Source organism: Epinephelus lanceolatus, chromosome 7, assembly GCF_041903045.1.
Source record: "Epinephelus lanceolatus isolate andai-2023 chromosome 7, ASM4190304v1, whole genome shotgun sequence".
Taxonomy (NCBI): domain Eukaryota; kingdom Metazoa; phylum Chordata; class Actinopteri; order Perciformes; family Serranidae; genus Epinephelus; species Epinephelus lanceolatus.
The window spans coordinates 23,021,140-23,048,376 of record NC_135740.1 but is presented as its reverse complement, the minus strand read 5'-3'; the positions used below and the strand labels follow the sequence as shown (position 1 = coordinate 23,048,376).

The following is a 27,237-nucleotide window of genomic DNA, read 5'->3' as shown; positions in this document are numbered from 1 at the left end:
TTATTTTTTGCTATAAACAACAGCTGGTTATTGCTGAAAACGTTGCTGGTGAGAGCAGTGAGAATAAAGCAAAACAGTCAAGTCATGGGCCATTAAACCAAAATCAATTAACTGAAAAATACTTAAATGCTTCATAATACTAACAAGAAGTGCAGAATGCAGAGATAATTCATTATGGGTTTGTCAGTATGAGTCATTTGATCCATTATTAATGCGAAGATATTGATTATAGCAGCTTTAAAACTGTCACCCTCACTCACTGAAAACCATCTCCTACAACATAAAACTTTAATTTACTTACTTACTCGCTGCATCTTCTAAATATTGAGAAGTTTGGATGACTTAAGGCTACAAAATGAGCCTGCTCACAGTTTCATTTTTCATGCCCACCATATAACTCAGCCATGTGCCAAGATTGCCCACTTAAGCAGTTGAAAAGTGGCTCTCCGAAGTCCTCAGGGTCCCGAGTGCTGCTGGTTCTTCCAGGTAGTTTTCATTCTAGCTTTGCGATCAAGGACCGATTTAGACCCGCATCCACAGGGGAGTGCAATTAACTACCTGACAGAAAAGAAATCCAGCAGTGCTCCAGAGCCCGAGGACCAGATTTGAGGATCACTGGTCTAAAGCCTGCCTATGTAATTGGCAGAGACATTGTAATAAGTAGGGATCATCTCTCACTAATCTGTCACAGCCCACCACTTCCACTCACACTCTCTTTCATGCTTGGCTGCTGCTGCACCAGTCATCCTGGTGAGCGTCTGAACAGATCAGACCCCCTCATGCCCCCCGGTGGAGGTTTCTTGGATCATTTGCTTCGATGTGGTAACCAACAACGCTATTCCAAATTTGCTAATTTAGGAAGAGATGGTACCGTTCTCGTTAATACTCTGCCAGCGAGGTCCCTCTGATAGCACTAAATTGCTGGGTGTAGCCCTCTGCTAAATAAATTAAACAGCAAACAACTCATAAGCGGTTCCAGTGGCTTCACTCCTGGCAACAGTGATAAATTAAATTGGAACTTTCAGGTGGGCAGTCGGGCGAGACCAAACCACATTAAAAGGAGTGTCACATTACCCTCACACCAATAAATGCATTTACCTACTTGGGTTTTCTAATTCATTTTTTTTCCTTATCTGATTGTTGCTGCTCCACCTTGTCCACCAGGAGCTCTAATGCTGTTGTCACTGTGTTCCTTCCTGAAACAAGTCCATTATTTCTCATGCAACACAAATGTGACTGGAATTTATAAGCACAATGTGTGACACCAGTGCCCTCTGGTGGTCTGAGCCTGGCTTTGAGTTGAGGGTCAGCTCACACTACAGCTGGTTACATGTGCTTTTTAATCAAAAATACTGCTCTCAGGGGTGTCCCGGTGGCTTCAGGGTTTAAAGTGCAGACCATATAATTGTAATGCCCCTGGTATGAGTCTGGCCACGGACCTTTTTTTGCATGTCATTCCCCTTTTTCCCTCACTCTCCAATAAAAGCATAAAATGTCTCCCCAAAAAATACAGTCTAGGTCGATAAACCTTGCTGGAAACATTTTATTTATCATCACTATTTTAGTAGAATGACATTTATTCTTGTAAATACCTATTTACAATTGCATAAATGTAGCGGTTAACATGGACTCAAACACACAGACAAAGCATAGGCGTTACAGTTTGCATAAGAAAGGCACTTTAAGATGATAAAAGACACCACAAAGGATCAGCGTGGTCCCATTGTCAGTTGTGTTTCATACAGTTTGTTTCATGTAGAATCAGAGGCTTGGAAAGGAAGACCTCCTTGTCTTGATTTTGTATAAAAAGCTTTGGGGTATGGCTGTAGATGAAAGGCACTGGAGTCAAATGTTTACATAATGTTTGCTGCTCCTCAGGCAGTTTCATGATTATCCATTTACCATGAGTAAACAACACATCTGACCTCTGCTCTGGCAACAGCATCACTGTGTACTTTTTTAGAGGCTGAATACGTCAGTCACGTCCGTCAGATGGAGCTCAGAGCTCGTCGGCGTCTCCTCTCACCAGCGATTACTCTGAGCAGCAACGTCAAGGTCCATGATTCGTGGTAGTCGCCCACTAGCACCGCCCTCCAGATAGCCAGGCTTCACGGCGGGTGTATCTGAGAGCCTCCTCTTGCTCCTGTTCAGGTCTGCATTGGAGGATAAATAACTTAATCATTTTCACAAGAGGGGGCGGGCACCACCTACTGCATTAACACATGGAGAAACAGATCTGAATCCAAGCATCAGATTCTCACCTGAGATTGCCAGTAACATCTTGCGTCTGGCTCCAAAGGTGGAGATGCCTACTTCCTTCAGATCTTCATCAGACAGCGTGAGGAATGTCTGGTAGTCAATCTGGATGAGTACAGACAGCAGTTGCATCATGGTGCTCATTAATGCTGCATAACGCTTTGGCTGGGGGACACGAGTGTGTGTGCTTGTTTGTTTGTGTGTGTTTCAGGCTCTGTGGCAAGTTCTCAGCCAGCCCAACTTAAAAACAGCGTGTTGCATGTGTAAGTGATGATGAAAATATATTTTCATACACCAATAACAGTTGTTTTTACTAAGTTTGCGTTGGAGAAAGATTCAATGCAAATCCCTATATATGTTTACCTCTTGTTGTTCAAACACATCAATGTATTTGATCAGGCCAAGTTGGCTCAGCAGTTCAGGCAGGTCATCTATAATTTGGGGGGAGGGGCTCCGCTGACTGCAGGTTGATGCCCTCCTTGATGAGCACACACCATCAAAGTAGCTGCTTTCCACTAGACATCAAAGGTCAAATTTGAGAGGAAAAGGTTATACGTGGGGGAGAGAAAGTGGCCCACTCTGTATTATCAAGCTTAAAGAGGACCTATTATGCTCATTTTCAGCTTTATACTTGTATTTGAGGTTTCTACTACAACATGTTTACATACTTTAATGGCCAAAAAACATTTTATTTTCCTCATACTGTCTGTGCTGGAACACCTGGAAACACCTTCGGTTTAAAATGCTATGTTTTAGCGGCTGTCTCTTTAAGCCCCCCCTCCCGAAAAAGCCCAGTCTGCTCCAATTGGTCAGCATTTCTCAGATATGTGCCACCAGGAATGCGATCCAAAATCGGGGAGAAATAACCAAAATCTGCAACCAAAATTACGGGGTTCCCTGATATTAGCTTGTAGCTACATGCAACGGCATAGGCTACGTAATGTAAAAACTTACAGTAGCATGCCTGGAGCAGATGACCCTTTTACTGTTAGTAAACAATATGACTTTTTTGGTGGGCGGGGCTTAGCTGGAGGCAAAACAATCCTCCACGGACATTAGCTAGCGCTAGCTAGCAAGTTCTGTTGGCTTGTTTAAGACAATAGAGGAAGATGATGTGAGTGGTGCATTCAGAAATACTCATTCAGAGTGCCGAAGTGGACTCTGGCACAAATTGGAACATTCAAAAATTTGGAGTGCTGTCTGAATGTACTGTTCAGTTATCCAGAGCACTGGACTCTCGGAGTGGGAGAGTGCAATCTTGGCACTCTGTCTGGGGAGACGGAGCAGCAGAGCTCCATTAAAGAGTAAACACTGACCAACGGGACCAGACTGGCCGACCCCTACGCTTGTCAGGATTGCTAAAGCTTTGTGGTTGATCTTACAATGGAGGACAACACTTAAACAGTTTCCTCCAGTTTGTTTTGCTATCGTAGCTGACATTAGCCGAGGCGCTAAAAAGTTAGCATTACAGAGAAATCTAACATTCCTCTTAATACCTGCCCAATTTCTGATGAGGTGGACATGTAAACCCTTAATACACATAACGTTACTCATCTCCACACCAGTAAATACTTTTTCCCTAGCCTGATATTACATGCAAGCATTTTTGTTGATCACCTTTGTCCAGTTCTTTTGTCTTAACACATTTAACCGCAGTTGTCTTTGTTTTTGTTGAAGGGCAGTGGCGGCTGGTATGCAATAAAATTAAAGTTTTGAGCCATGACTCCTTATATTCTAGCACCCAATAACACAACAACATGACATTTTAAGTCTCCCATGTAGCCTACAGCCCTGTGGTGGAGAGTCTTGTTTTGCCTCCAGCCAATAAAATGATGTCATTGTGACGGCAGCCCTAAAAGGGTCTCTGTTATGAGCTGACATCAGCTTGTTGTCAAATTAGAAAAAACATTGGAAACAGTATCCCTGAGGTTTATGTTATTTGCCCCTGTTAAATACGAACATCCGACATTGTAACATTATATGTTTGACAGAAAATCAGGAAAAGCCTCATAGGTCCCCTTTAAAAACACACAAATATGTAGGACTTACAGGGTTTGTCATTTCTGCTTCTATTCGTCGAGGATGCAAATGCAGGGAAGGAGGAGGTGGAAGAAGAGAAAGTAGACGGGGGTGAGGAGGGGGAGGAGGCGGAAGAGGAGGAGGAGGAGGAGGAGGAGGAGGAGGAGGAGGAGGAAGAGACAGGCAGGGATGATGATGTGGATCCACGTCTGTCCCTCCAGTTCTCACAGTCGCTCCCATTACACACTTTTCCCACCTGAGTTGCCCAAGACTAGAAGGAGACAGAAATTGTAACAGCATTAAATATTAACTAGTGTTACTTTCATCTGCGAACATTTCACAGCAGCACCTTGTACTTCTGTCACTATCCCCCTCTTTCATCTCTCGTCTCTTTGTCAGTGCTAGAGGTCAGAAGGCAAACGGGTACAAGTGATCACATATTCTGTTGCGTAGGAGGGTTTCAGTGGACATAAGACATCCTTAGATCTAAAGATTTAATAAGAAAGCTCATTTGGCCCTGTTGGCGGACCTGATAGTAGCACTTTCTCACTGGAAATTATCAATGCAGCGGGCATAGCCAATGCTTCCTCCCAGCTGTCTGGGTCTCAGAAAAAAATTGAACTTATTGGGGGAATGCCTCTTGCTCTTATTAACCTGAGTGAGTCGGATTCTCCATCACTGGCTACAGAGCAGTCAGAGAGCAGCCATTCAGGAGGCTTTTAAAGAGCCGAAGAGATGAGCTGAAAAAGCTCAGGTGAACAGGTTGCTGAGGAGTGGCTGTGTTGACTGAGGCAATGGTATCAGACCCCAGGTAATTGAGCGTACAAATTGGCAGTGCTTACCACACAGTGAGATAAATGCTCTAAACTGTTAGAGAGCAATACCAATAAATGAGACTGTGTTAGTGGGCCACAATGGGGGGTGCTTGTTTTACCGCACTGCAACAAAAAAGTGCTTTGGCTAGCTTAAAAGAATTCAGCCAGGTCAGCAGAAGTGTAGAAGTCAAAGCTTAAGGTAAAATCAACAGTCAGAATGAAACACGATAAATTAGAAGTCAATTTTATTTCTGTTTGCTACACAAGACATTAAAGGGACAGTTCACCCCAAAATCAAAAATACATATTTTTCCTCGTATCTCTTATCTAGATTGTCTTGGTGTGAGTTGCCGAGTGTTGGAGATATCGACCGTAGAGATGTCTGCCTTCTCTTAAATATAACGGAACTAGATGGCACTCGACTTGCGGTGCTAAAAGCGCCAAAAAAATACATTTGAAAAAGGCAACAACAATGTCTCTTTCCAGAAATCATGACCCAGTCACTCAAGATAATCCACAGACTTTGTTGTGAGCAGTTTAATGTAGGAACTATTTTCTTTTTACTGAACTACAAGCGGCAACCATATCACCACGCAGAAGGAAACGTGCATCTACTCATGGACAAGAGGCTCATGCTCATGACTTTGAGAGATGTAAACATAGATGGCGTCCACAGGTGAGCTGTAGAGGTGAGCTAGCAGTAGAGGCATGCTTCCTTCTGTGCAGTGATACGATTAGCTTGTGTAGTTCGGTAGAAAGAAAATAGTTCCTACATGAAGCTGCTCACAACAAGGTCTGTAGATTATCTTCGTCGTGACTTCTGGACAGAGACATTGCTGTTGAGTTTTTAAAATGTATCCTTTGTCGCTTTGAGCACTACAAGAGGGCATCTCTATGGCCAATATCTCCAATACTCGACAGCTCACACCAAAACAATCTAGACTGATAAACAGCGCTACAGATAAAAGGACAACTGTGTATGTTTGATTTTGGGCTGAACTGTCCCTTTAAGTTAGCATGATGCTCATTTGTACCTGTTGCTGACTATTGCTGATGCTCAGGTAGGGTTTGTAGCTGCGTCGGCTGATGTTGCGGAGCTCCTTGACAGCCTCAACTGGCATGGACTTGGAGAAGCCAAGGCCACTCCAGGTGTCTGTGGGTGTCTGGACCTCCGTGACCACAGGCTTCCTCTGCATTGCTGACAACACACACAAAAACACACAGAGGAAAATATAGACTTAAAACCTGCTTTAACTATTTTTTGAGCCACTTGGGAACAGCTGACCCAAGCTCATCGCCTTGTGTGTTAGCATGAACATTTGCTCATTTACACATTGAGCAGACATGGAGTGATACTAGCATTCATTTCAGAGTTGAGTTTCTGTCCATTTGGTGAAAGTAATCCAGTATTTACTCCTCTTTCAGCTATTTTGCTCCCTGCCAGCTCCTGAGAGAAATATCTGGCTCTTCAGCTGCTAAATGTTCTACTAAGTTTACCAGTTAGTTGCTAACTTTGTCTGCAGTTAAGCGCTGGGAAGGAAACTTGTGGTGGACTTATTAGAGCCTTCTGCTAAAATCAACTGCCTGTTGCACCTGGAAGCAAAACTAATGAGATGTGGTGAGAGTGAAACAGTAAAGTTACATAAAACCAAAACATTAAGTTGAAAGATACTAAACTGTACTGTAGTGTTGAGGGGAACTGTGGTGTTCCCTCTGGGTTTGTCACTATGAGCATCACCGTTGAGGTGGGTGTAGTTAGTAATCAGCTGCGGGGGAGAGGTGTGGGGGGGGTGGCTCATGAGAGTGGTACCAGGTGAGTTGACTGACACAGCTGCTGCTGGTTTGTTCTGATTACATCTGTCCCTTGGTCATGCAGTAGTCTGCTGGCCTTTGGGGACTGTGGCCCAGACTGAGGAGAAGGACACTGCCTGAGTTTTTGGTTTAGAACTGAATAGACTGGGAGACATGTGCTGGGGGAGCCGGGCAGCTGTAGGCACATGTTGAGGATTGATTTTGTTGTTGTGTGCTAGGCAGTAGTCAATAAAAGTATTGCAAATAGACGCAGTGCTGAATCTGTGCATCTGTGCTGGGGAACTCACATGGGTAGCAAGATGGCTGCAATCATCTTGCATTACACTTAATAATTTGATCCATTGAAAATTTAGAAATATGGATTGTAGCAGTTTTAAAGGGGAGCACCACCTAAATTAATAATTCCAATATATGACTTCCATAGCCTTGGAAAGTTCAATCAATATTTGTGAACATGAGTTACTCTCTCAAAGCCAGAAACCAGAGAAGTCTCAAATTTGTGATGTCATAGGGTATAAAGTCTGGAGCTGCTTCATAGACAATAAATGGGAGCCTGATTTTGTGGACCCACAGAATGTTTGTTTTTCTTTATTCTAGTGTACTCAGTGCTGAAACAGAAAATGCTCCCATATACTCAGAGCATTCCTGTCTGTGGAGCAGCTCCAGACCTTGTACCCTATGACATCACAAATTTGAGTGTAAGCACTCTAGCTTTTGGATTCAGTAGAGTTGGTCATGTTTACAAATATTTTTTGGACCTTTTAGATCATAGGAATAACACACACGAATTCTGAAAAGAAAGGAGAAAAGATAGAGATCTGAAAGAGCGCACACTTTTCTGAAAGCTCTCCTCACAAGCTGCACCGAGTAAAAAAAGAAAATAGATGCTTTTTGTGGCACACAACAATGCATACAGCCTCAGTCCGCCCATCATGAAAATGCATTGCAGGTTTTCAACATCTCGTCTGTCTGTCTGTCTGTCTGTCTGTCTAGTCTGAATTGGACAAGCTGGGTTCAGGTGTTAAATAATGAATCACGAAAGTGCCTGTCCTTGCCAGCATGTGGCATACTTAAGAGAACTCAAATTGCTGAGAGTGAGACACATACACACTCTCAAATAACAAACAAGTGACCCTGGGCCTCTTCTGGCAGCAGAACAGGATCCATGTGTGAATGTGTGATAAAAAATAAAAAAAAATAAAAATGAACAGCACTCAGAAGAGTGTGATATCAATAGGATTATAACTGGTGGGTTGTCATTTGTGTGGTATGTGTCTGTTTGTGTGAGTAAATGTCCCATTCATATACTGGCATATGGGTGTCTTAATGACTACGAGGCAGATGGCCCATTCAAACTGCTAATTCATAATCCCATAAAGCAACACTGAGGGAATTTAGTACCATTTGGCTGCAGATCTTCCCAGTATCTCTCATCCTGCATGATGGATGAGGCACTGTCTCCTCTGTGTGTGTGTGTGTGTGTGTGTGTGTGTGTGTGTGTGTGTGTCCATCCATGCATGTGTCCATCCATGCATGTGTGCGTACAAGGGCCCACACACAACTTCGACTGCATGCCCGTGTGTGTTGTCTGCATTGTGTATCTGCCCCATGTGAATTAAGTGGGAGCGCCAGTGCTACTCTATTATAACTTTGGCAGTGTGCAGCCCATAAACAGGTCCCCTTCATCAATTGTCTTGGCAGTGAGCGGCACTGAAATGGGCCCCCTCTATCAAAAGCCTGCCTCTGCTCGGGATATTAATGCGTTGCCTCCATAACATACTTGAATGGACTAAATAGGCTACTTCATCCTGGATAATCATAAGACATTAAATCATGTTTTCTCAACAATATGACCAAAAAGTTGTGCACTTAAACTCAATGATTCACTTGTCTCACTTTAGTGTTGTTTGAGGAGCTGACTTTAAGTGCTTTTCCAATCTGTGTCTAGTTCAGCTCCAAAAACAACAGCTTGGTTGTATATAGGCGGCTGTTTGACGGGCAAAACAATATACAGGAAGTATGCTGGGCCGAATCCTCCAGCAAAATGTGTTTTTAATATATCTGTCTGCAGCATACACCAACTATAGATCAATAAAAGAAAGAAATGTTTGCTTAGCACTGCCCTAATTATTGCTGTTGCTCTGCAGAAGCCTGTGCAGAGCTCTCGAAACCCAAAGACAGGAAAGAAATATTAAACATTTAGGAGCACTAACCTCTGGTTGCCAGCAGTTTCTTCCTCTCATAGTCATAATCCTACAAAGCACCAACAGGAAACAGGGTGGGTAAATAATGCATGAAATTGAATTATTTTTTCTCTGGTTACCGAGCACAGGCAGAGGTGGGGGGTTACACTTCCTGCTGCTGTGGCGGTAAACTTGTTAATCCTCTGCTCAGTAACCTTTCAGAGTGAGAGATGACAAATAAGAAGGGAAGCAAATAAACACAGAAATCGATTCTCAAAATCAAATTGCACCGGGGTCAGGGATGTGCAAATCAATAGGTTACATAACATCACAAATGAAGTGTTCCCGCTGTTTTTAGTCTTGTCATCTACAGTTTTATGAACAGGATTGTGAGGCATTAAATCTTGTGTCCTCATTCTTTCGTCCACCCTCCTCTTCTACAAGTCATTATCTCCAAAACACTGTCAAACCTTGAGTATCCAAAGTCTTGAGGGGTTCAAGACTGAATTGTCTTTCCACTGAGATTTACTTGCAGCCAAATAAAGTTGTAGAGATGGATGCATCAGTTTGCAAGGCAAAAAATAAAAATAAAGAGACCTGCAATTCCTGTTTTTCCTCACCTCAGCCTTGGATGAGTCAGCGCGAACATCCTGAGCCAGCGTCACATCTCTCCTCAGGCTGTTCCTCCGCTCACTCCTCCCTCCCTCAGTCTCCACGTTCAGCAATCTGGCACATTCAGGAGACACACGCACAGATGGAAAGACAAGGTTAGGTTAAACTGTGATGGCTCTGTCCAACATTGCAGGGCTTATCAACACTTTCATTGCCGAGAGCAATAGCAGAAATATAACATTATTATAGGAGGGTTTTCAAAGACAGTGTGGTGATGGTGTATAATTATGGATTTTATTAAAGGAGAGATGCTCCATTAAAACTGCACAGCAAAGTGTTTTTTATCCAGAGAACCGTAAAAAGGACAGAGACTCAGCGAAAAGGAAAATACAGATGAGGTCAATAAGGTTTCTTTTCTCTTAGTCAGGTTTAGCAAGATTTGTAGATTCTTGACAGATCTGGCACATGCAGGTGTGTAAGTATCTGTGTGTGTGTGTGTGTGTATCGACCCTGCTGTAGGGGGTAACAATCTGTTTACAGTCATTGTGGGGACTCATCCTCCATCTGGGGACAAAACCTTGGTCCCCACAAGGTCAAGCATTTATTTTTAGGTTGTGACTTGGTTTTTGACTTTGGTTTGAATTACACTCAGGCTGACTTTACAGTAAGTCATCAGGCAGTCTATGTAAGACAAAACAATAACCTCACAAGTGACAAAAACAACTGTTTTTTTGGGGGTGTTTTTGCCTTTACTGGATAGGACAGTCTAAGCGTGAGGAGGGGAGAGATAGGGGATGACATGCAGCAAAAGGCTGCAGCCTGGAGTCGAACTTGCGGCCGCTGTGGCAAGGACATTGCCTTTGTATATGTGGCACCTGCTCTTTGACTAAGCCGATGTTTCTCAAATGGTGTGCTGCAGCCGGTGCACACTGGTGTACTGTGATGCCAATCCAGGTGTGCAGTGGGATTATTGCAATATTCAACTGGGCCTATACAAAAAAAAACAAAAAAACAATATATATATATATATATTTTTTATCACTGACCGCTCACCTGTGTGTTAACGCCTGGCCAGTTGAATGGCGTCTCCCCTGGACAAAAATCTTAGTGATCTCAGGACTCTGGAGACTCCCTCTCCGCCCCAGCGATCCCATCCTGCTGATGCTGCTGACTGAATCACACGCCTCAGATGATGACATCTCCGTGACCTTAGAGCTCTCATCCTCTGACTGGCCAGACTGGTCCTCATTTTCTAGGATCTGAAGGACAAAGTAGAATTCAGTGCTCGGTGTTTATTACTACTGAGGTTAATCTGTGTTTTGTACTGATAGCAGTTTGGCTGGAGACAGTGACAAACCTTCTCCAGTGGCCGGCTGTCTGTCCCCTTCAGTCCTGTTCTCCCCTCGTCAGCATGAGGGGTGAGACCTGGTGGGGGTGAGGGGCGGGGCTTAGTACCAGTCAGCACCTCTGGAGTGGGCGCTGGCACAGAGCCTGATCAATACGAGGGGACGTGATAGTGAATAAAACAACACATTCCTTTTGAATGCGGGATAAAGCAGAGTTTCCATCCACTGCATATTTTAGCTGTGTGAATAAAACACAGCCTGAATAGAAATGCCAGAAACGGGGAAAAACACTGACTTATAAAGAGATTCAACAAACAGCGGATATAGATAAAGATACTGTATTGATAAAGACAAACTGCACAAAACAGTTATGGTTACAGAATTTGGAACATATGGTTATCAGAATAGTACTGTCTCCTGCCCCAGAAATAAAACCCAAGAACAAAATCATATAATGAATAAAACCACATATACAGGCGACACAAATTCACCACACCAAACTAAGGTGGCAGCTATTAGGAAAGCAGGTTAAGTTATTTCCTGCCTTACAATCCATTTACAAATAAAAAGTTTGGTAGAGCCTTTGCAGGAGGGTTTCAACAATGCTGTTTTAAAATAGAAGTCTGATACAGATTCTTTTGTACTAAAGCTGCTTACTGACAACTTTTTTCACAATGTTTAATATCTCTAAATATGACCACACTAAGTATTCATTGTTATTTCAGAGATGTGTATTCTGGTCAGAGTGGAAATGCCTCTGAGGCAGTATTTTACATGAAGTAGGCTTTAACTTACTCCTGAAACCTGGCACCTCTTAGCCTATAGCCTATATAAATGCATCAATACTAGGTGCACTAAGTCATCTAGTGGGCCAGATTGGACCCTTTGGCGGGCCAGTTTTTTAGGAACCTTCAGAATATAGACAGGAATAAAACTGGAAAGTTTGGCATATGTAAGTTCTACTGAAATAGACATGTCTGGTCCAGAGTTCGAGGAAAAAAAACTAATTTTAAGAAATGGCCTTAAGGATGTGTGTTGTAAAATTTCATAAATTTTTAGACCAAAAGTCAGGCACTACAGGCAAATGGGGTGAAACTTTGAACTTTGAACTAATAGATATCACCATGAAACTTCCCCAGCTGATTACTTACATTAAGTTTTCTGAAATTTAATATTAAAATATGTCAGTGAGGTATTATCTAATTATATATGTGCTTTTTGCAAACTGAAATCTGAACTAAAATAAACACCTTAAAATGTATTTTGTATGTTTTATTTCCACTTGTATAAAACAAGCAGCGGCCTCAGGGCTGAAAAATGAAGCCAACATAAAAGTGCCAAAAACTGCAGTTCTTCTAATAACTACTTGAGGCTGTCTCCAGAATTAAGTTAGTCCCCATAGACCCCCATGTCAAAATGCCCAACTTTACAGCATATATAAACATGTTTACAGCCTGGTGCAAAAACAGTTTTGGTCTCTATAGCTCAATTCCCTGTTCATGACAGCTGTATGGGGGTGAATTTTTTACATGACTCACAAATTTACTTTTTATTAGGGTTTAAAGTTATATATTATTAAGGGCAGCGACACTTTGAGTGACAGGCTGTCTGTGAGGCATCAACACAGTCACATCCACCCTCACTCCTCCACAGCTCCATCATCTCTTCCAAATATGGTCACCTCTGGCTCCAAAAAACAAGATGGCAACAGCTGCTTAACTCGAGGCTTCAAACAGGAGTCCACAAACCAACTAATGAAGTCATGGTAGCTCATGTCCGTATGTTATGCAGTCTTTGGTCTAAAACACGGGTAGGCAACCTGTGGCTCCAGAACCACATGCAGCTCTTCTCCAATAGCTCCCTGTGACTTTGACCAAAACATTAGGCAAATGGAAATGAATCACAGTTATTTTTGAACATTTCAATTTTCATTTATCATTGTTATAGGCCTACAGTGATTCTTACATTACCCAATTGGCCTACAACAAATAAAAAAAATGAAAAAGAGTTTGTCAGCTAAATGTGAGTCATAGTGATGTCTGCAGCCTGGCGCTTTTTATTCTAAATTTTGCCAAACATCGAGAGCATTGGCTTGTCTTGAGTCTCTTTAGTGAAGCTTGCTGTGGATTTCAAATCAAGAAAGGAAAAGTCTTGGAGGAAAATACTGAATTCATAGTGCATAGACAGATCTGTTTACTTTCGCTGCAAGGTACCAAATGTACATAAATATCTTACACCAGACTAGCCTCCTAATGGTAAAACATATTAATGACTAGACCTATTAGTAATGTTGATAAACTTATTTAGACTTAATAAGGCTGTGTTACCTTTATTATAAGGCTCAAAAATATTTTGCAGCTCGCGACAGATTTCTTTTTTTTTTGGACCAGAAACGGCTCTTGTAGTAAAGGTTGCTGACCCCTGGTCTGAAAGAACAAATTCTATGGAAGCAAAAGAGTCCAAACTAGTGCATGAAAAAATGTTTTCACCTGTAGTGTCTCCCCTTATAGAAGAGTTACTGCTGCACTTATGGTTAGATGATCTTGTTTTTCTCTTTTCAGTTAACTGTACTTAAAGCTGTTTGCATAGTATATATTCTATTTTGAGAATATAACTTCTGTCAAATTATTCTGATTGTTTCTGTTTTTGCATAAAATTGGTGCAATCTACTGGCTGCTGTCATTACATTCATCTCAGTGTCCCCAGGTTGGATCTGTGGGAGGGAGGGGCAAAGCAGCAGTACGCACTGCTGCCTGCCAAAATGTCTTTTTTGGCAAAAGCTGGGAACGATGAAATTCTAAATGCAGTAACGTTCAATTTGGATGGAAACATTTCAACACAGATACATACACGTGTGCATGCTCACCCTGCTCAGAGAGACGAAGCTGCTGCAGCAGCATGTTGAGCCAATAGTGGGTGAGGCCGCTGCTGCCGAGCATGGGGTCAGGGGTCAACCCGGTTACCTTGGCAGTCTCACAAGAATCTAACCCGAGGAGCAGACGGCGAGCCTCATATAGACAGGAGATGTTTCTTTCCAGACCTTTCACCACCACTGACTGATAAATATACACCAATACAGAGTTTGACATCAGTATTCACAACACTGCGTCATGGGAGACTACAAGGGAGAGTAGTTTTACATCCTAAATCAAAGTGAACGTTCAAGAAATATTTCAATAGACATTTCTTATTTAATCCAGTGCATATGAAATAAGCAATCACAAGCTGAGTGTAGTCCTAGATAGAAAGTGAATTCAAAAAGATGAGAGTGGTGGCCAACAAAACAACAAAATTAGCATTTCATTTTAGACAGTGGTGAGGGGGATTCTAACAAGGACAAAGCAACACAGCTACACAGATAAAGTTGTACCTTGCTGGTCTGTTTTACTTTGGGCTTGACACTAATGAAGACTCCCAGGTTTTGCATCATCTGAGCCAGCTTACAAGCATCTGCCTCGCCGTCTTCACGCATGTCAAACATCAAACACACAGGCAGACAGTCCTAGACGTGCACACAAAGACACACAGAATGTAAAATAACAACAAATAACAAAAACACAGGAAACAAAAGTGAAAAATACATTTTGACATATGCAAGCAAACAAATGCACCGGCTGCCTCTCAGGACTGTTCTTTAGAACAATGCTACCCAAATAAAAACAAAACACCCCACTGTACCATGAGCTGCTGCCGAGCCAGACACACCCCATCAGGGTTGCCCTGGATGAGCAGCGAGGAGGGGCTCTGAGGAGTGCTGAGGTCTGGGAGGATGATCTGGGTCTGGGTCTGATGCATGACGCTCAGGAAGTGAGCTCCGTTCTGCCCCAACAGGAAGAGATGCTGCTGGGAGGTGACGTCCATCTGGCTGCTCACTATACCACCTGTGACCTCTGAGCCCAACAGCAGATCCATCAGGATGCAGGTTGCCTTCTGCCAGGTGACGATATATACATACATGACGATCTACATCTGACTTCATTCTAATGTTTATAAACTGTAAACAGTTTTAAAATGTTTGACGCTAACCTTGACAGCTGCTGCGTTGCCCTGCAGGCCCCAGATGGTGCAGCAGCTTTCATAGAAGTTAGGTTGTGCCTGAGGATGCGGTGGCACAGCCCTGAAGCTCACGCTGACCCCCAGAGTCTGCACTACCTGCTGGATAAGAGGGGAGCCTGCATCTGGCAGAGCCTGTGGCACCAGGCTGACCGGAAGGTCAAAGGTCAAGGACAACGGCTGCAGGTCCTACACAAAGGAGGATTGAATTGAAAACAAGGGAAAGAGTGTGACGGAGAGGGGACACAGAGAGGAGGGGGGAATAAAGAGATATGAGACAGACAGCAGCTTTTTGACAAATATACCTGTCGTCTTTGTGCCAGCCGTTCTATTAATCATGCCATTGATCGCTGCATCTTGACAGGAGCTAAGAAATTGAGTTTTGAGACAAATAAAAAAATCTATCCTGGGTAGTTTATGCACAGACTGTACAGTGACCACTCACTCGTATCCTCCTCCTGGCTTCCTCCACTCCTTCTATGGGCCCCGCGATGGAGACCTGGCAAAAGTTGAAAAACAAATGAATATTTAACTGGAGTGTAAGAAAATATTGATGTTCTTGGGCATCTTGATATTATGTTTTGTGAGACTGTATTGATTCTTGAAACCATATTGATTTAAAATTGTTTATATCTTTTTTTATTTTCTCAAATTGTTTACCCAAAGAATCTTAGGAGCACTTTTATTTTTTACTGATACAGGCAAATTCCTTTGTTTAATTCCTTTGCACAAAAAGTAGTGCTATATGTTGGATGTTACAGAGACTGTGATCAATTTGATAAAAATATTCCAATAAAATGCATGTGGTGATGTGTACTCTATACCAATGGTTCTCAATTGGCAGTGTGCTGCAGGATTTTGGGATAACCACACATGATTATTGCACTATTCAACAAGGCTTATACAGAAAGTTATAAATTAATTAAGACTGTGTCAGTATGCTGTGCGCACCAATTTCCTGATAAAGAAGCAAACTCTAGCTTAAAAAGGTAATTTAACTTTATTTGATTAAAAAAACCTTCACAGGGGAAGCTATTTGTCACTGTTTGCACAGGGGAATTATGAGTGTGTGACACATCAAAAGCCCTGATTGGCAGCCAGTGTGAGGGATGATGACATTTAAAAGGAGAAAGCCATGAGTGAGACAATGGATCGCTTTATTGTACGGAGCAAATTACAACAAAGGACCAGCAAAGACAGTCAGTAGATGGTATCATGAAAGCTACCTGTCTTATTTTTTCTTATTTTTATTGTCTTATGTCGTGATAAGAGTGATAACACACACTACAGAAGCTATTGTGCACAGAAAGATATACAGGTGTGCCTTGAGATTTTGACATGCCTGTTGGTGTGCCTTGGGCACAAAACGTTTGAAAACCACTGCTTTATAATATGACAGTTTTCCTAAAACATATCATAATGTAATGTATCGTAACGTAACGTATTTCCTGAAACGTATCGTATCGCCAGTTTCTTGCCAATACCTTCCTTAGACCCGCACTTTTGTTTGGTATGCATTTTTAATTATTTTTCCTAGCTATGTGGGATCAGTAGGGCCTGATAATTAGAAAAAACCCTCAACATTGTCAATGATATTTAGGTCCCAATGTCCTCAAACAAGTACTTCCTAATTAACAGAGTCTTATCTTGTTACTGTTGCTAAAATTGGTCATTTGTTGCCATATCAAACTATAAACATTATTAATCATAAATAAACAAGTTTCAGCCATAAAATCTGATCAGGTTTTTACCTGGGTCCACTTTTGTGTTGGGATCAGCTGTAGACTGACTGGGCAGAGATGGCTGCCATCTTGTTTTTACATGGATTAGTGTATTGTGCTCTTACTACCACTAGTCACAAAAAGTGTCCACAAACAAGGACAACAGGTCTAAGTTAAGTCGAATGACGTATAGAGTCGAGTAAACCCAACATATGATGTCCTCATATGAGGACACAGGGTCTCGGGAGGATACACAGCCCCTAAGTTGTTTTATGTTTCCTGACAGAGCAGCAGTTAGTGGTTCATTAAAACAGTGCTTTAGTGTCTCAATAAATAGAGATTGTTACCTGGTTGCTTTTCTCTCCCGTACCGTTGTGTCGGTTGGAGTCAGGGAAATGGATGTGACAAGATGTGACCTCCATCACCTTTTTGATGTTTCCACCACCTTTCCCAATCACGTGGGAGTGCTCTGTGTACGCCACGTCCATCTTTAGAGTCACCTTGTTGACCTGGATTACATATAGACAGCTGTGTCATTTGTGAAGATAACTTTTCAATACTCTGTTGCTTTCAGATGTCCATGGCGGCAGAATCAACATGAGTGAGATCCAGCTTTATGCACACAGTAGCTGCAAAGTGTCAACTTAAACTTAAAATAATTTCCAAATAATTTTATTTTTATAAGAAAGCAGTAGCAAAGTAGAAAGCATGTAAAAGCATGCCATTATCTGTAGGTTATTGACACCAGAGCTCTCACCCTGGTTTCCAGCACTTGTAGTATCATCTTTTTGGCTTCCAGAACATTGGCTCTTTTCCCTTCTACCTTCACATGTGGATCTAGATGGAAATAGGAGTTCAGTTTAAGTCCCACACATCTGAGTGTGTCACAGTAAATGATAAATGGTAAATCAGTCAGTTGGAACACAGAACAATCTGTTACAGGAAGGAAACAAAACACAGTCACCTTTCTTTGACTTGGCTCCAATCTTCAGCTTGGATGGCCATTTCACCTGAGTGTCAGTTTCTCTCATCACCTGTGGAAGCACAAATAATAGGAGAGGGTGGGGAAAAAAGGAAAAGATAGAGCTCTCATTGTGAGCCACATAAACACATCCTGACTCACAGCAGATCTCTTTCGACCTAAGAATACAAAGCCTCGTTTGCATTTCAAAGACTGCAATTATCACCTCCATAAAACCAGTAATCAGTGGATGCAGAGTATGGAACAAATGTGAAAATGGTGGAAGGGATGCTTTCACTGATTTGTAAGCTACATTTAACCAGGAGGCTTTATGCGCTAATGATTATCGGTGGCTTTCACTGAGGGAGAGCGGCTGCATTTTCTTCTGGTTTTGTGAATAAAATGTTTCCAGGTGTGAACTTCTACTCACTCTCTCAAAAAACTCCTCTCCTGTCTCACCGTCTCCTTGCTTTGGAGCTGAAAGACACACACATGAAGAACACACAGATAATGAAGAACATGTTTCAAAATTCCTGCAGTGCTATTTGTCACGTCATGTTGGTCAGCAGCACAACATTCCTCTGTTTACAGCACAAGTGTTCAGTATCAAACGTGTGTGTGTAAAGTCAACATTCAAATGTTGACTTGTCTGAAATTTGCCAAGCGACTGGAACAAGAGGTTGCCGGGAACATAAACAATTTTAAAAGGCCATCGCTCCACAGTGACATTTACAGGGTATGAGGGGGGACCCAGGAACGCCCTCGTCACTATGGGATACGCTGGCCAGAGCTGAGGAATGGGACGAGAACAGTGTGGGGTGGAGGGAGAAGGTGGTGGTTGGGGGGCGACCACAAATTAGCCTAGAAACAGCTAATCACATCAATGGCATCTGCTGACGCAAAGACCTCCCACTCGACCAAAAAATTAAATAGCAACTGCAGATCAAGAAGGAATGTGTAAAAATAAAAAACCAACAAAGCCCTCCTCAGCCTATCAGAGTGAAGTCTCAAGTGCAGTCTGACAGGTTATCACCCACAGGGATGAGATACACTATTTACTGCCTGACTGACGCTGCTCAAACAGCCGCATAAGCACAGTCCCCCCCATGCACACACAGTAAAACAGCCAACAGTTATTGGAATTCACTCCAGCTTTCCCATCAAGAGTCTGCATGAGGACAAACAGACAAACATCAGCCTCTGTCTGCGGCGGTAGCACACACACAGAAAGAGTTTCCCCAGTAACACAGGGGAGGCATTTGTCATAAACCTGCCAAACAGCGATAGATAACACAAGCAGTTACCTCTGCTTCCCAGACAGGAATGATAATAGCAAAAAAGACTTCTGAATGCATAAGCCTTTGCGGGTCATAAATCACGGTGATACAGCAACAGGAGTTTAGTGGATGGCAGTTATACTGATGGTGACAACAAGGACGCAGCCAGCTGGAGGCCCTGACAGGCACACAGGGTCAGGTAGATAACAGAGGCTGGGAGGAAGAGCACACAGGGAGGCCATGATAGGCGTCAGAAACAGAATAACTTCCAGCTTATAGGGAGGAATTAAGCTGATAACCGTGCCAGTGGAAACACCATTGAATCTATAGGTGCATGGTGTTGACAGAACATTTAAAATCTCAGCTCACTCACCATACAACATGTTCTCCAGCTTCTTCCTGTCGATCCTGAACCTCTCCTCCACCCACTCCGGGTCCACACTCTGCCCTTTTCCACCGCCTTCCTCCTCTTCCTCATCCTCTTTCTCCTCTCTGTCTCCTTGGGCCTTGCTGGGCTCAGGCTTTGCTGCTGAGCCGGGTTCTACGCTAGTTTCCAAGTCAGGCTGCTGTGGTGCTACGGTGGCCGGGACCGGAGAGGTCTCCTCAGTGGTGGTGGTGGCCATAGCAGGACTGAGCCCTCGTCAGTGTTTGTGTGTGTGTGAGGATGTGTGCATGTGTGTGACCAAGGAGACCAGCAGGGAGAGAGAGAAAAGGGGAGAGAGGGGCAAGAAACACCCCCTGTGCCTTTTCTTTAAATCCTCCGCCCCCTTCACTTAATTTAGTACACAAATCTTACTCTTTCTCCTTCTCCTCAAGCTGTTGGAGGCTTGAAGGATTTGTTGCTACGGCCTTGCAGCGCATAGATGTATAAGGAGAGTCACGTCTTCACTGAAACACAGGCCATGCCTTCTCTATCTGAGGGGGTTCCAGACAGACAAACACAATCTACAACTTGAGTTCAGGCTCAGTCTGCTCTGAACAAATCCTCCGTAATCCTCAGTTCAATGTCCACAGATTATGTGGATAGATAGTCAAGACCTATGTTAAGACAAGATACACATTTCACCCCCACAAGTCCTGAAAGCGATCCTCACTCCAGCACACACAGCTAACAAAATAAACGGGGCATCCAGTTGAGTTCCACCGCACGTCTGCCCTCCCTCCCTTTCCTCTGAATGAGAAGTACGACGGCTTGAGATTCCAGAGGTCGGGGTGAAGGGAGTGGAGGGGTGTATCGCAGCAGTGTGTGGTGTTTGTGTGAAGGGGGAGCTTTACAACAATGCTGGGGTTAAAAAAAAAAAAAAAAAAAAACTCCAGTCAGTGGTGGAAGAAAATACTCTGGTAAAGGTCCTGCATTGTAAACTTACCTATAAGTGAGCAATTTTTTGAAATTCTTTTTAAAAGTTTTTGAACTTTTTATCAAAAGTAAAAGTACTTCTTCTGCAGAAAAATGTTCCCTGTAACTGATACACTATTATAAATCACATTAGACTGCTCGTGCCACTTGTAGCATTTTAAGGGGTTGTGAGATTAGATTTGTTTATATTGATATTTTATATTTATTTGGAACGTGTAAGAAAAAAAGACATGAACATACAAACAAGCAGACAGACAGTGGTGTAAGGTAGTTACATGGGCCCCAGTGTATGTGTAACAGGTGTGACTGAACCCAAATGCAGCACTCTGAGGCAGGCAGACAGTTGGTAATGACCTTTATTATACACAAGGTAATAAGAACACGAGCAGACGGTTAATTCTTCAAGCTCAGAGCCCATACACAGTCTCAGGGTTCAGGGTCCAGGGAATGAGCCGACAGGTAGGTAAAAGAGGGACACACACACACAAGGCAATGTGTGGTGTCTCACAGCAGGCGACTGACAGCAGGTGGCAACACTCACTTTAAAACGTCGTGGCAGGAAAACACCACACAGCTACAGGCAGACAGAAACCAGAGACGCTGAGGCAGAACTCGTGGTCAGGGACAGAAGGCTGGTGAGTTTACCGGGAAACAGAAGACGTAGACAGGTTAGGAATCAGCAGGGTCGGTACCGAGGAATCAAGCCAAGAGTGAGTGCTGGAATGTCTTGCATGAGGTTGAAGAACAATCTGGCAATGAGTGTTTGTGGAGAGCGGGAGTCTGTACTGAGCCAGTCAGTGATTGAAAGCAGGTGAGTGGAGTTGGGCTGATGAGGTGGCAGGCTGAGTTGAGCAGGTGAGCAGAGTTGCCTTGATGAGATGGGTGTGGCTGGCAGTAAGAGTGCAGGTGAGTGGAAATTTACCAGGGGCAGGCGAGGGAGAGAAGCAGACTGTGACACTGGGGGGGGGGGGGGGGGGGGGTGATGTCTGTGAGTTTCCCTAAAATCTGAGATTTAAACTTACACCAGGCTAGCTAAATTTATGTGATTAATATAAAAGCCAATCGTTGACTAATACAAGCAACACATATCAACGGTGGAACCAGTGGCGTAAAGTAGTTACAATGAGCCCCAGTGCACACTATTATGATGGGCCCTAGGAGGCCCTAGTTACTAGTTATGAAGCACACGCACACAGAGTTTTAGGTGTGTACATATTTTACCAAAAGTGTGTCTTACTGCTGCTTTTATGCAGATGTGCCCAGCTTGTCAGTCTTGAGCGATTTTGCACCGAAACTACTTCCTGTAAATCATATCATCAAGTTAAATGATTGAGCAGATATTTGATATTGGACGACATCCTACATATTACCCAGCAATCATCATTACATATGTGAATAAGACAAAAACTACAAGAAAATATTAGTTAAACTAAATCGGTTTTTTATAGTTTATGTAGAATAAGCTTATAATTTTGTTCTAAGTTAATACAATTTAAAACAAACAAACAAACAAACAAACAGAAAACCATAATGGAAATGGGTTTGCCTTTTTGAGGACATAATAAATCGCACCATTTTTTATTTAACGTGAGGAGTTCTTTGAACAAGGGTGTATTTCAAGGTGGCAATTGGGCCCCCCCACCCCACAGGCCCCAGCAAAACCACAATGCCCGCACTGTCCATATTTACACCCCTGGGTGGAACAGACCTCGACGCAAAACCAGCAAACCTGAAACCTGCAGCACAGAACGGACTTGTCAGTACAGAGAGCCAGAGTTTTCATTAGCATAAAATTTTGACAGTAAAACATTGTACAGTGTGCAGATTTTGGATGTGACCTGGACCCTGGAGCTTCCTTACACTATCTATAAAAACCAGATCTTAACATGTATTATGTATGTTTTAGAAACACTAAAGCGGTGTCAGCCAACCTGTTATTAGCCACTGTCATATTTATGTCCATTTATCTTTGCAACACAAGATCTTACTTTTAATTTTATATTCTCCTAATAGGTTCATGTGACGCACCAATACTCCAAAGTAAAATCCTTGTATGTGGAATCCTACTTGGCAATAATCTGGATTCAACTATTAGAAAATATGAGATTAATTTCGTTCTTTGGGCCTCGAGCTTAACAAGGAATTAAATGAAGCCATCTGATAACTGTAAAGGGGAGATCACTCTCAGGTGTAACTGCTAAAAAATCAAAGCCATCCACACAGTGTCTCACTTACTGCTGGAATATTTATTAATTCAGGAAGTAAGAGATGTTCTGTAGCTATCAGATTCATTAACATCTGAAACATGCACTGCTTGTCAGTTAGGATTTAGCTTTTGTTTTTCCTATAGCTTATCATGTGTTTTTGTGTAAACTCTCAATACAAGAAGTAACTACAGCTGGCTCCAATGTAGTGGAGTAAAAGTTTAAAGTGGCATCCAATTAAAGTATCAAGGTAGAGTACAAATACCCCTAAACTGTACTGAAGCGTAACACATGAGTAAGTTTACTTACTTCCTTTCCACCACTGCCTTCAATAATACCCAGCTCCATTTTTACTATGTCTGCACCCACTGGCTGGGAACCCATTTATTTGTGAACAAGCAGGCAGCCAGAGAGTCATGAACCGCAGCAACGGGGGAGAAATGTTTCGAAGGTAACACAAAACAAAGAGCAAATGAGATTTCAAAAATTGCTCAGTACTTATTAAGTCCCCTCCCTGCTTTAAATTTCCCAAACTTGAGAACTCGAATACAGACTGAAACATGGGTAAAAACAAACTGCTCAATTAGTCATCTCTAGTGGGACTCTGTTTCCAGCTCAACTCGGTGTTTTCCATATTGCCCAGACAAATTTGGCCCCAGGCGAGTCAGCAAACATTATTTGGCAGTGCAGAGATCTTGCTAACATTACAAACTACTGCAGGATAGACTTATTCGCCCATGGAGGCTGGTAAGTGAAAGACATGATGACTGTGTCACCATGGAAACTGGTCAAGGAGGGAATTATTCCAAGTTTAATCTGACTTCACAACAGCACATCGCCTCCCTCCAGCCCCCTGTTTAGCCCCATCTGACTGAAAGAGTGTGCACGTTTCCAGGAAGAGTCGAGGCGTGCGTCACTGTTTGATCCAGAGGCCGAGTAAAGAAAAGCCAAACTGTCCTGCAGAGTGAGTGATGAGCTGTGGGCGGTTTACTAAATCACCCCCTGAACCCATGAGTAAAGTCTTCATTCATCTAGATAGATAGACAGACAGACAGACAGACAGCACAATCTCCTCATTCACCACACCACCTCACAGCCCATTATAAATTTACACTAAAAACTGAGCTGACAATCCTGAGAAACTTTACCTAGATGTGTCCTCGGAGAAATTGTGTTTGAGAGAGAAGTGCAACAGAAGCAAGAAGTCTTTGAATTAATGTCAAAAAGTTGGTTAATTTTTAATTAGACACTGTCATAAAGCCTGGTGGTCTCTATGCCATATTCATGACTATGCAGAAACTTAATTTGAAAGTAAAATGTTGCTTCCCTGAGTGAGCTGGATCTCTACAAATTATTGATTTTAGGACTTAAGGTATTCGTTGCATATTTCTGCAAGGCATTTATATTTTAGCATTGCGACTATCAAATTGTGCTGGTTTTGAAATGCCATTTTAAATTTGCAGTTTCCTATTTATGAAGCCTGTACCTCTAATATATACACCTGGGTATATGTTTAAAGCAGGGAAGTGTTGTGTTTTTTTCGATATAATACTGCAAAGATAGTAGCCTCTACTTCATATTCTTGCTGCAGTCTGAACTCAGTTTTACTGTAACACCTTTTCAGACATGAATCTTCATAAATGTGATGTAATGTTTAAATAAACCCTGAGTCATACACCATGAGGACCTGTTGACATTTCACTGTTCATGAAGCACAGTTACCAATTTTAAAAATATGAATGCTTTAGCTGCTTTAGTTTCAGGATCCTGGTATTGTGTATGCTGCTGGTTCACTGGCTCACTGTGCGGCTTACTGTGACACTTGAATAGAACCAAGCCATCGTTAATGTTATTAGTAACACCTGTGCTACCAATTAAAAAGTCTCCTCTGCAGCACAGATTTAAACATGCTAAAAGAGAGATGAATGCACATTTGCCTTATGAAGAGCACTCTATACATTTGTCATGCAGTTGCCTTCCCCTTTGCACAAACATACAGGCATTTAGGCCCAACACGTTCTAGGCCAGCTTGTCTCCTTTTTCATGCCAAGGAGCTAAGTTGATACACATCAGGTCACAGACCCCCATTTAATAGGATTTGTTTCAGGGACCTCCATCTGACTGTTAAATATGATGTAGACCAGACCAAAGAGCATGGATACCAAGAGGCGAAGCTCAATAGAATGCCCCATAGCAACAGACTCGCCCATGGTTTCGTCCTACCGCCGCCATATTGGACTGTAAGCAGACCGCAGCAGACCCGCTTGCATACAAAAACACACAGACAAACTGAAGTATATCGCTATTAATTATGCTTACAATGCTACCCACCTCGTGATAGCTTGGTCCCAGCTGCTTTTTCACGTTTTTGTAAAGCAAAATATAGACTTTAAAAAAAAAACGAAGAAAAACGGCCTAGATGGCATCTCTACATATTACATCCACTTATGAGAAGATTAACTTAACTACTCCTTCAAAATCACCCCATAAGCCAATCTACCCAAAAAATTAATAAATAATAATTAAAAAAAATCAATATTTTAACTAGAAACACATTAATGGCGACGTCACATAGTCAGGAATAAAGATTTATTTACAGTTTGTACAGTAAGGGAACAGTAATAATAACAATAATATATAAGCGATTTTAATATGATATATTTTAATGCTAAAGCAGTAATCACTTCTGATATAAATGGTCCAAGAGGCCATATATAGGCCTATATATATATATATATATATATATCTTCCTACCAAAACTGGCATATTAAATTGATATTAAAACACTTTAAAACGTACACCTCTGTCGGGATCCTTCGGGAAACGGTGGAAGGCCAGGTGCGGGGTGTTCCACTGATAGCTGTGCCAGTTAATTGTACTACACTGTTTTCTTTTACTTGTTTTCTCCTCTCTCCTTGACATCTTGCATGTTGTCTGGGCGCAACAGTCCAAGCTCAACAGTTCAAAGTGGCGTTAGCGCCCCCAGTGGCTGTTGGCAGAAATTCAATGGAGCTTCGCCTCTCGGTATCCATGCTCTTTGACCAGACTCAACTACAGCTGAGGAGGAAGTGAAACCTATGATCAGAATAGTCACCCTTATGATTCTTACTCACATCAGGCTCACGTCTATCATGAATTAAATAGTGTTGCATGACATCTATTGCACGTCTGTCCATCCTGGAAGAGGGATCCCTTCTCAGTTGCTCTTCCTGAGGTTTCTATCATTTTTCCCCCATTAAAGGTTTTTTTTTGAGGAGGGGGGGGGGGGGGGGGGGGGGGGGGTTCCTTTCCGCTGTGAGAGTCCAAAGGACAGAGGGATGCAGTATGCTGTAAAGCCCTCTGAGGCAAATTGTGATTTGTGATATTGGGCTTCATAAATGAAATTGAATTGAATTGAACTGAACTAAACTGATCTGAATTGAATTGAATTGAATTGAATTGAGCTGAATTTAATTGAACTGGATTTAATTTAATTGAAAAGAAATAGTTCCCCCCATTTTTCTGGCACCCCCCTGGATCACTGTCAATAACCTGTGATTGTCTCCAGACACCTGGCTGAGTACCACTATGGTCAAATCCTTCAAATCCTTCTCAGCTCTAAACTAAACAAAAATTGTAGTGTGGGGATTTTATTTATTTATTTATTTTGTATTTATTTATTTATTTATTTTGGCTGGCTTAAAGGAGGTCAAAATTAAAGAACTAAAAAACATCTAGTTTTGAACATACCTGAGATCTGCCTATATTATACCCACTGTGCTGCTGAATGACTGATACAAAGGGATGACCCATCACTTAGGGAGTTATTCCGACACATCAATCAACAATAAACCAAAAATTCCAGGGTGTATGCACACAACATCCAACGGCAAATATAAAAATTTGAACCCCCAATATAGCCTATAGGTAGTGTCCCAGAAGATATTTAACAGTAGCAGTGGTGTAAGGAGGTTACGGAGGGCCCCAGTGCACACTATCGTGCATGTATTGTCTTGACACAAATAGAGAAGTGACATTAGACAACATCAACATACATATTACCCAACAATCATCACTGCATATCTAACAAAAATATCAAAGAAAGTTAGAAAGTAATAATTTAATTGAATAGTTTTATAGTATATTTATAGATTTTCTACTTAGATAAAGCATATAATTGTTTTAGATAGCTACTTACTATTTAAAAAAAAAAGAAAGAAAAGAAAACCATGATGCAGATGGGTATGCCTTTTTGAGGACATATACAGTATAGCAAATGGCATAATTTTTATATTAATATTATCCTTTTTTTCAATCATTCATCTTTGAACACAGGAATATTTCCAGTCAAGGTGTCAGTTTGAATCAGTTGCAAAGGCCTGCTCTCTATCTGCCCCTCTGAACAATGGTAAGTTGTTTTCTTCTCCTGTGCCACGATTCAGAAATATATTAAGGGCACATATTAGTTTTGTTTGTTGGTTATTTTTATATACAGGCCTCATTATAATCTTTATTTACTTACTGTAGCTACTCCTCCCAACAGTCTTGGCACACGCTGGTCTTCTATAAGGCTGTTACTCTCCATTGCCCCGCATGGTGGCGCTGTGACGCTGTTAACAACCCTCTCAAACTTTCTCTGTTG

At 42.2% G+C, this 27,237-nt stretch overlaps 1 protein-coding gene across 3 annotated transcripts; it reads right to left on the bottom strand.

The window, feature by feature from the left end:
* Positions 1-1,527: 1,527 nt before the first annotated feature.
* On the bottom strand, positions 1,528-27,237 carry bicc2 (bicaudal C homolog 2). Of its 3 annotated transcripts, none has more exons than XM_078169327.1 (19): positions 27,118-27,237; positions 18,209-18,255; positions 17,782-17,851; positions 17,575-17,654; positions 17,165-17,326; positions 15,542-15,595; positions 15,070-15,285; positions 14,722-14,973; positions 14,414-14,545; positions 13,910-14,099; positions 11,055-11,188; positions 10,751-10,956; positions 9,706-9,811; positions 9,116-9,155; positions 6,125-6,288; positions 4,306-4,546; positions 2,620-2,771; positions 2,262-2,361; positions 1,528-2,153 (listed from the first exon to the last, which is right to left on the bottom strand). In XM_078169327.1, the coding sequence occupies exons 3-19, from the start codon at positions 17,846-17,848 to the stop codon at positions 2,023-2,025; spliced, it is 2,427 nt and encodes an 808-aa protein (XP_078025453.1). In that variant the 5' UTR covers positions 17,849-17,851; positions 18,209-18,255; positions 27,118-27,237; the 3' UTR covers positions 1,528-2,022. The 3 variants fall into 3 exon arrangements, with proteins under 3 accessions (XP_078025453.1, XP_033489750.1, XP_033489749.1); XM_033633859.2 differs by lacking the exon at positions 27,118-27,237 and adding an exon at positions 19,429-20,222 and having other exon boundaries at positions 11,055-11,122; XM_033633858.2 differs by lacking the exon at positions 27,118-27,237 and adding an exon at positions 19,429-20,221.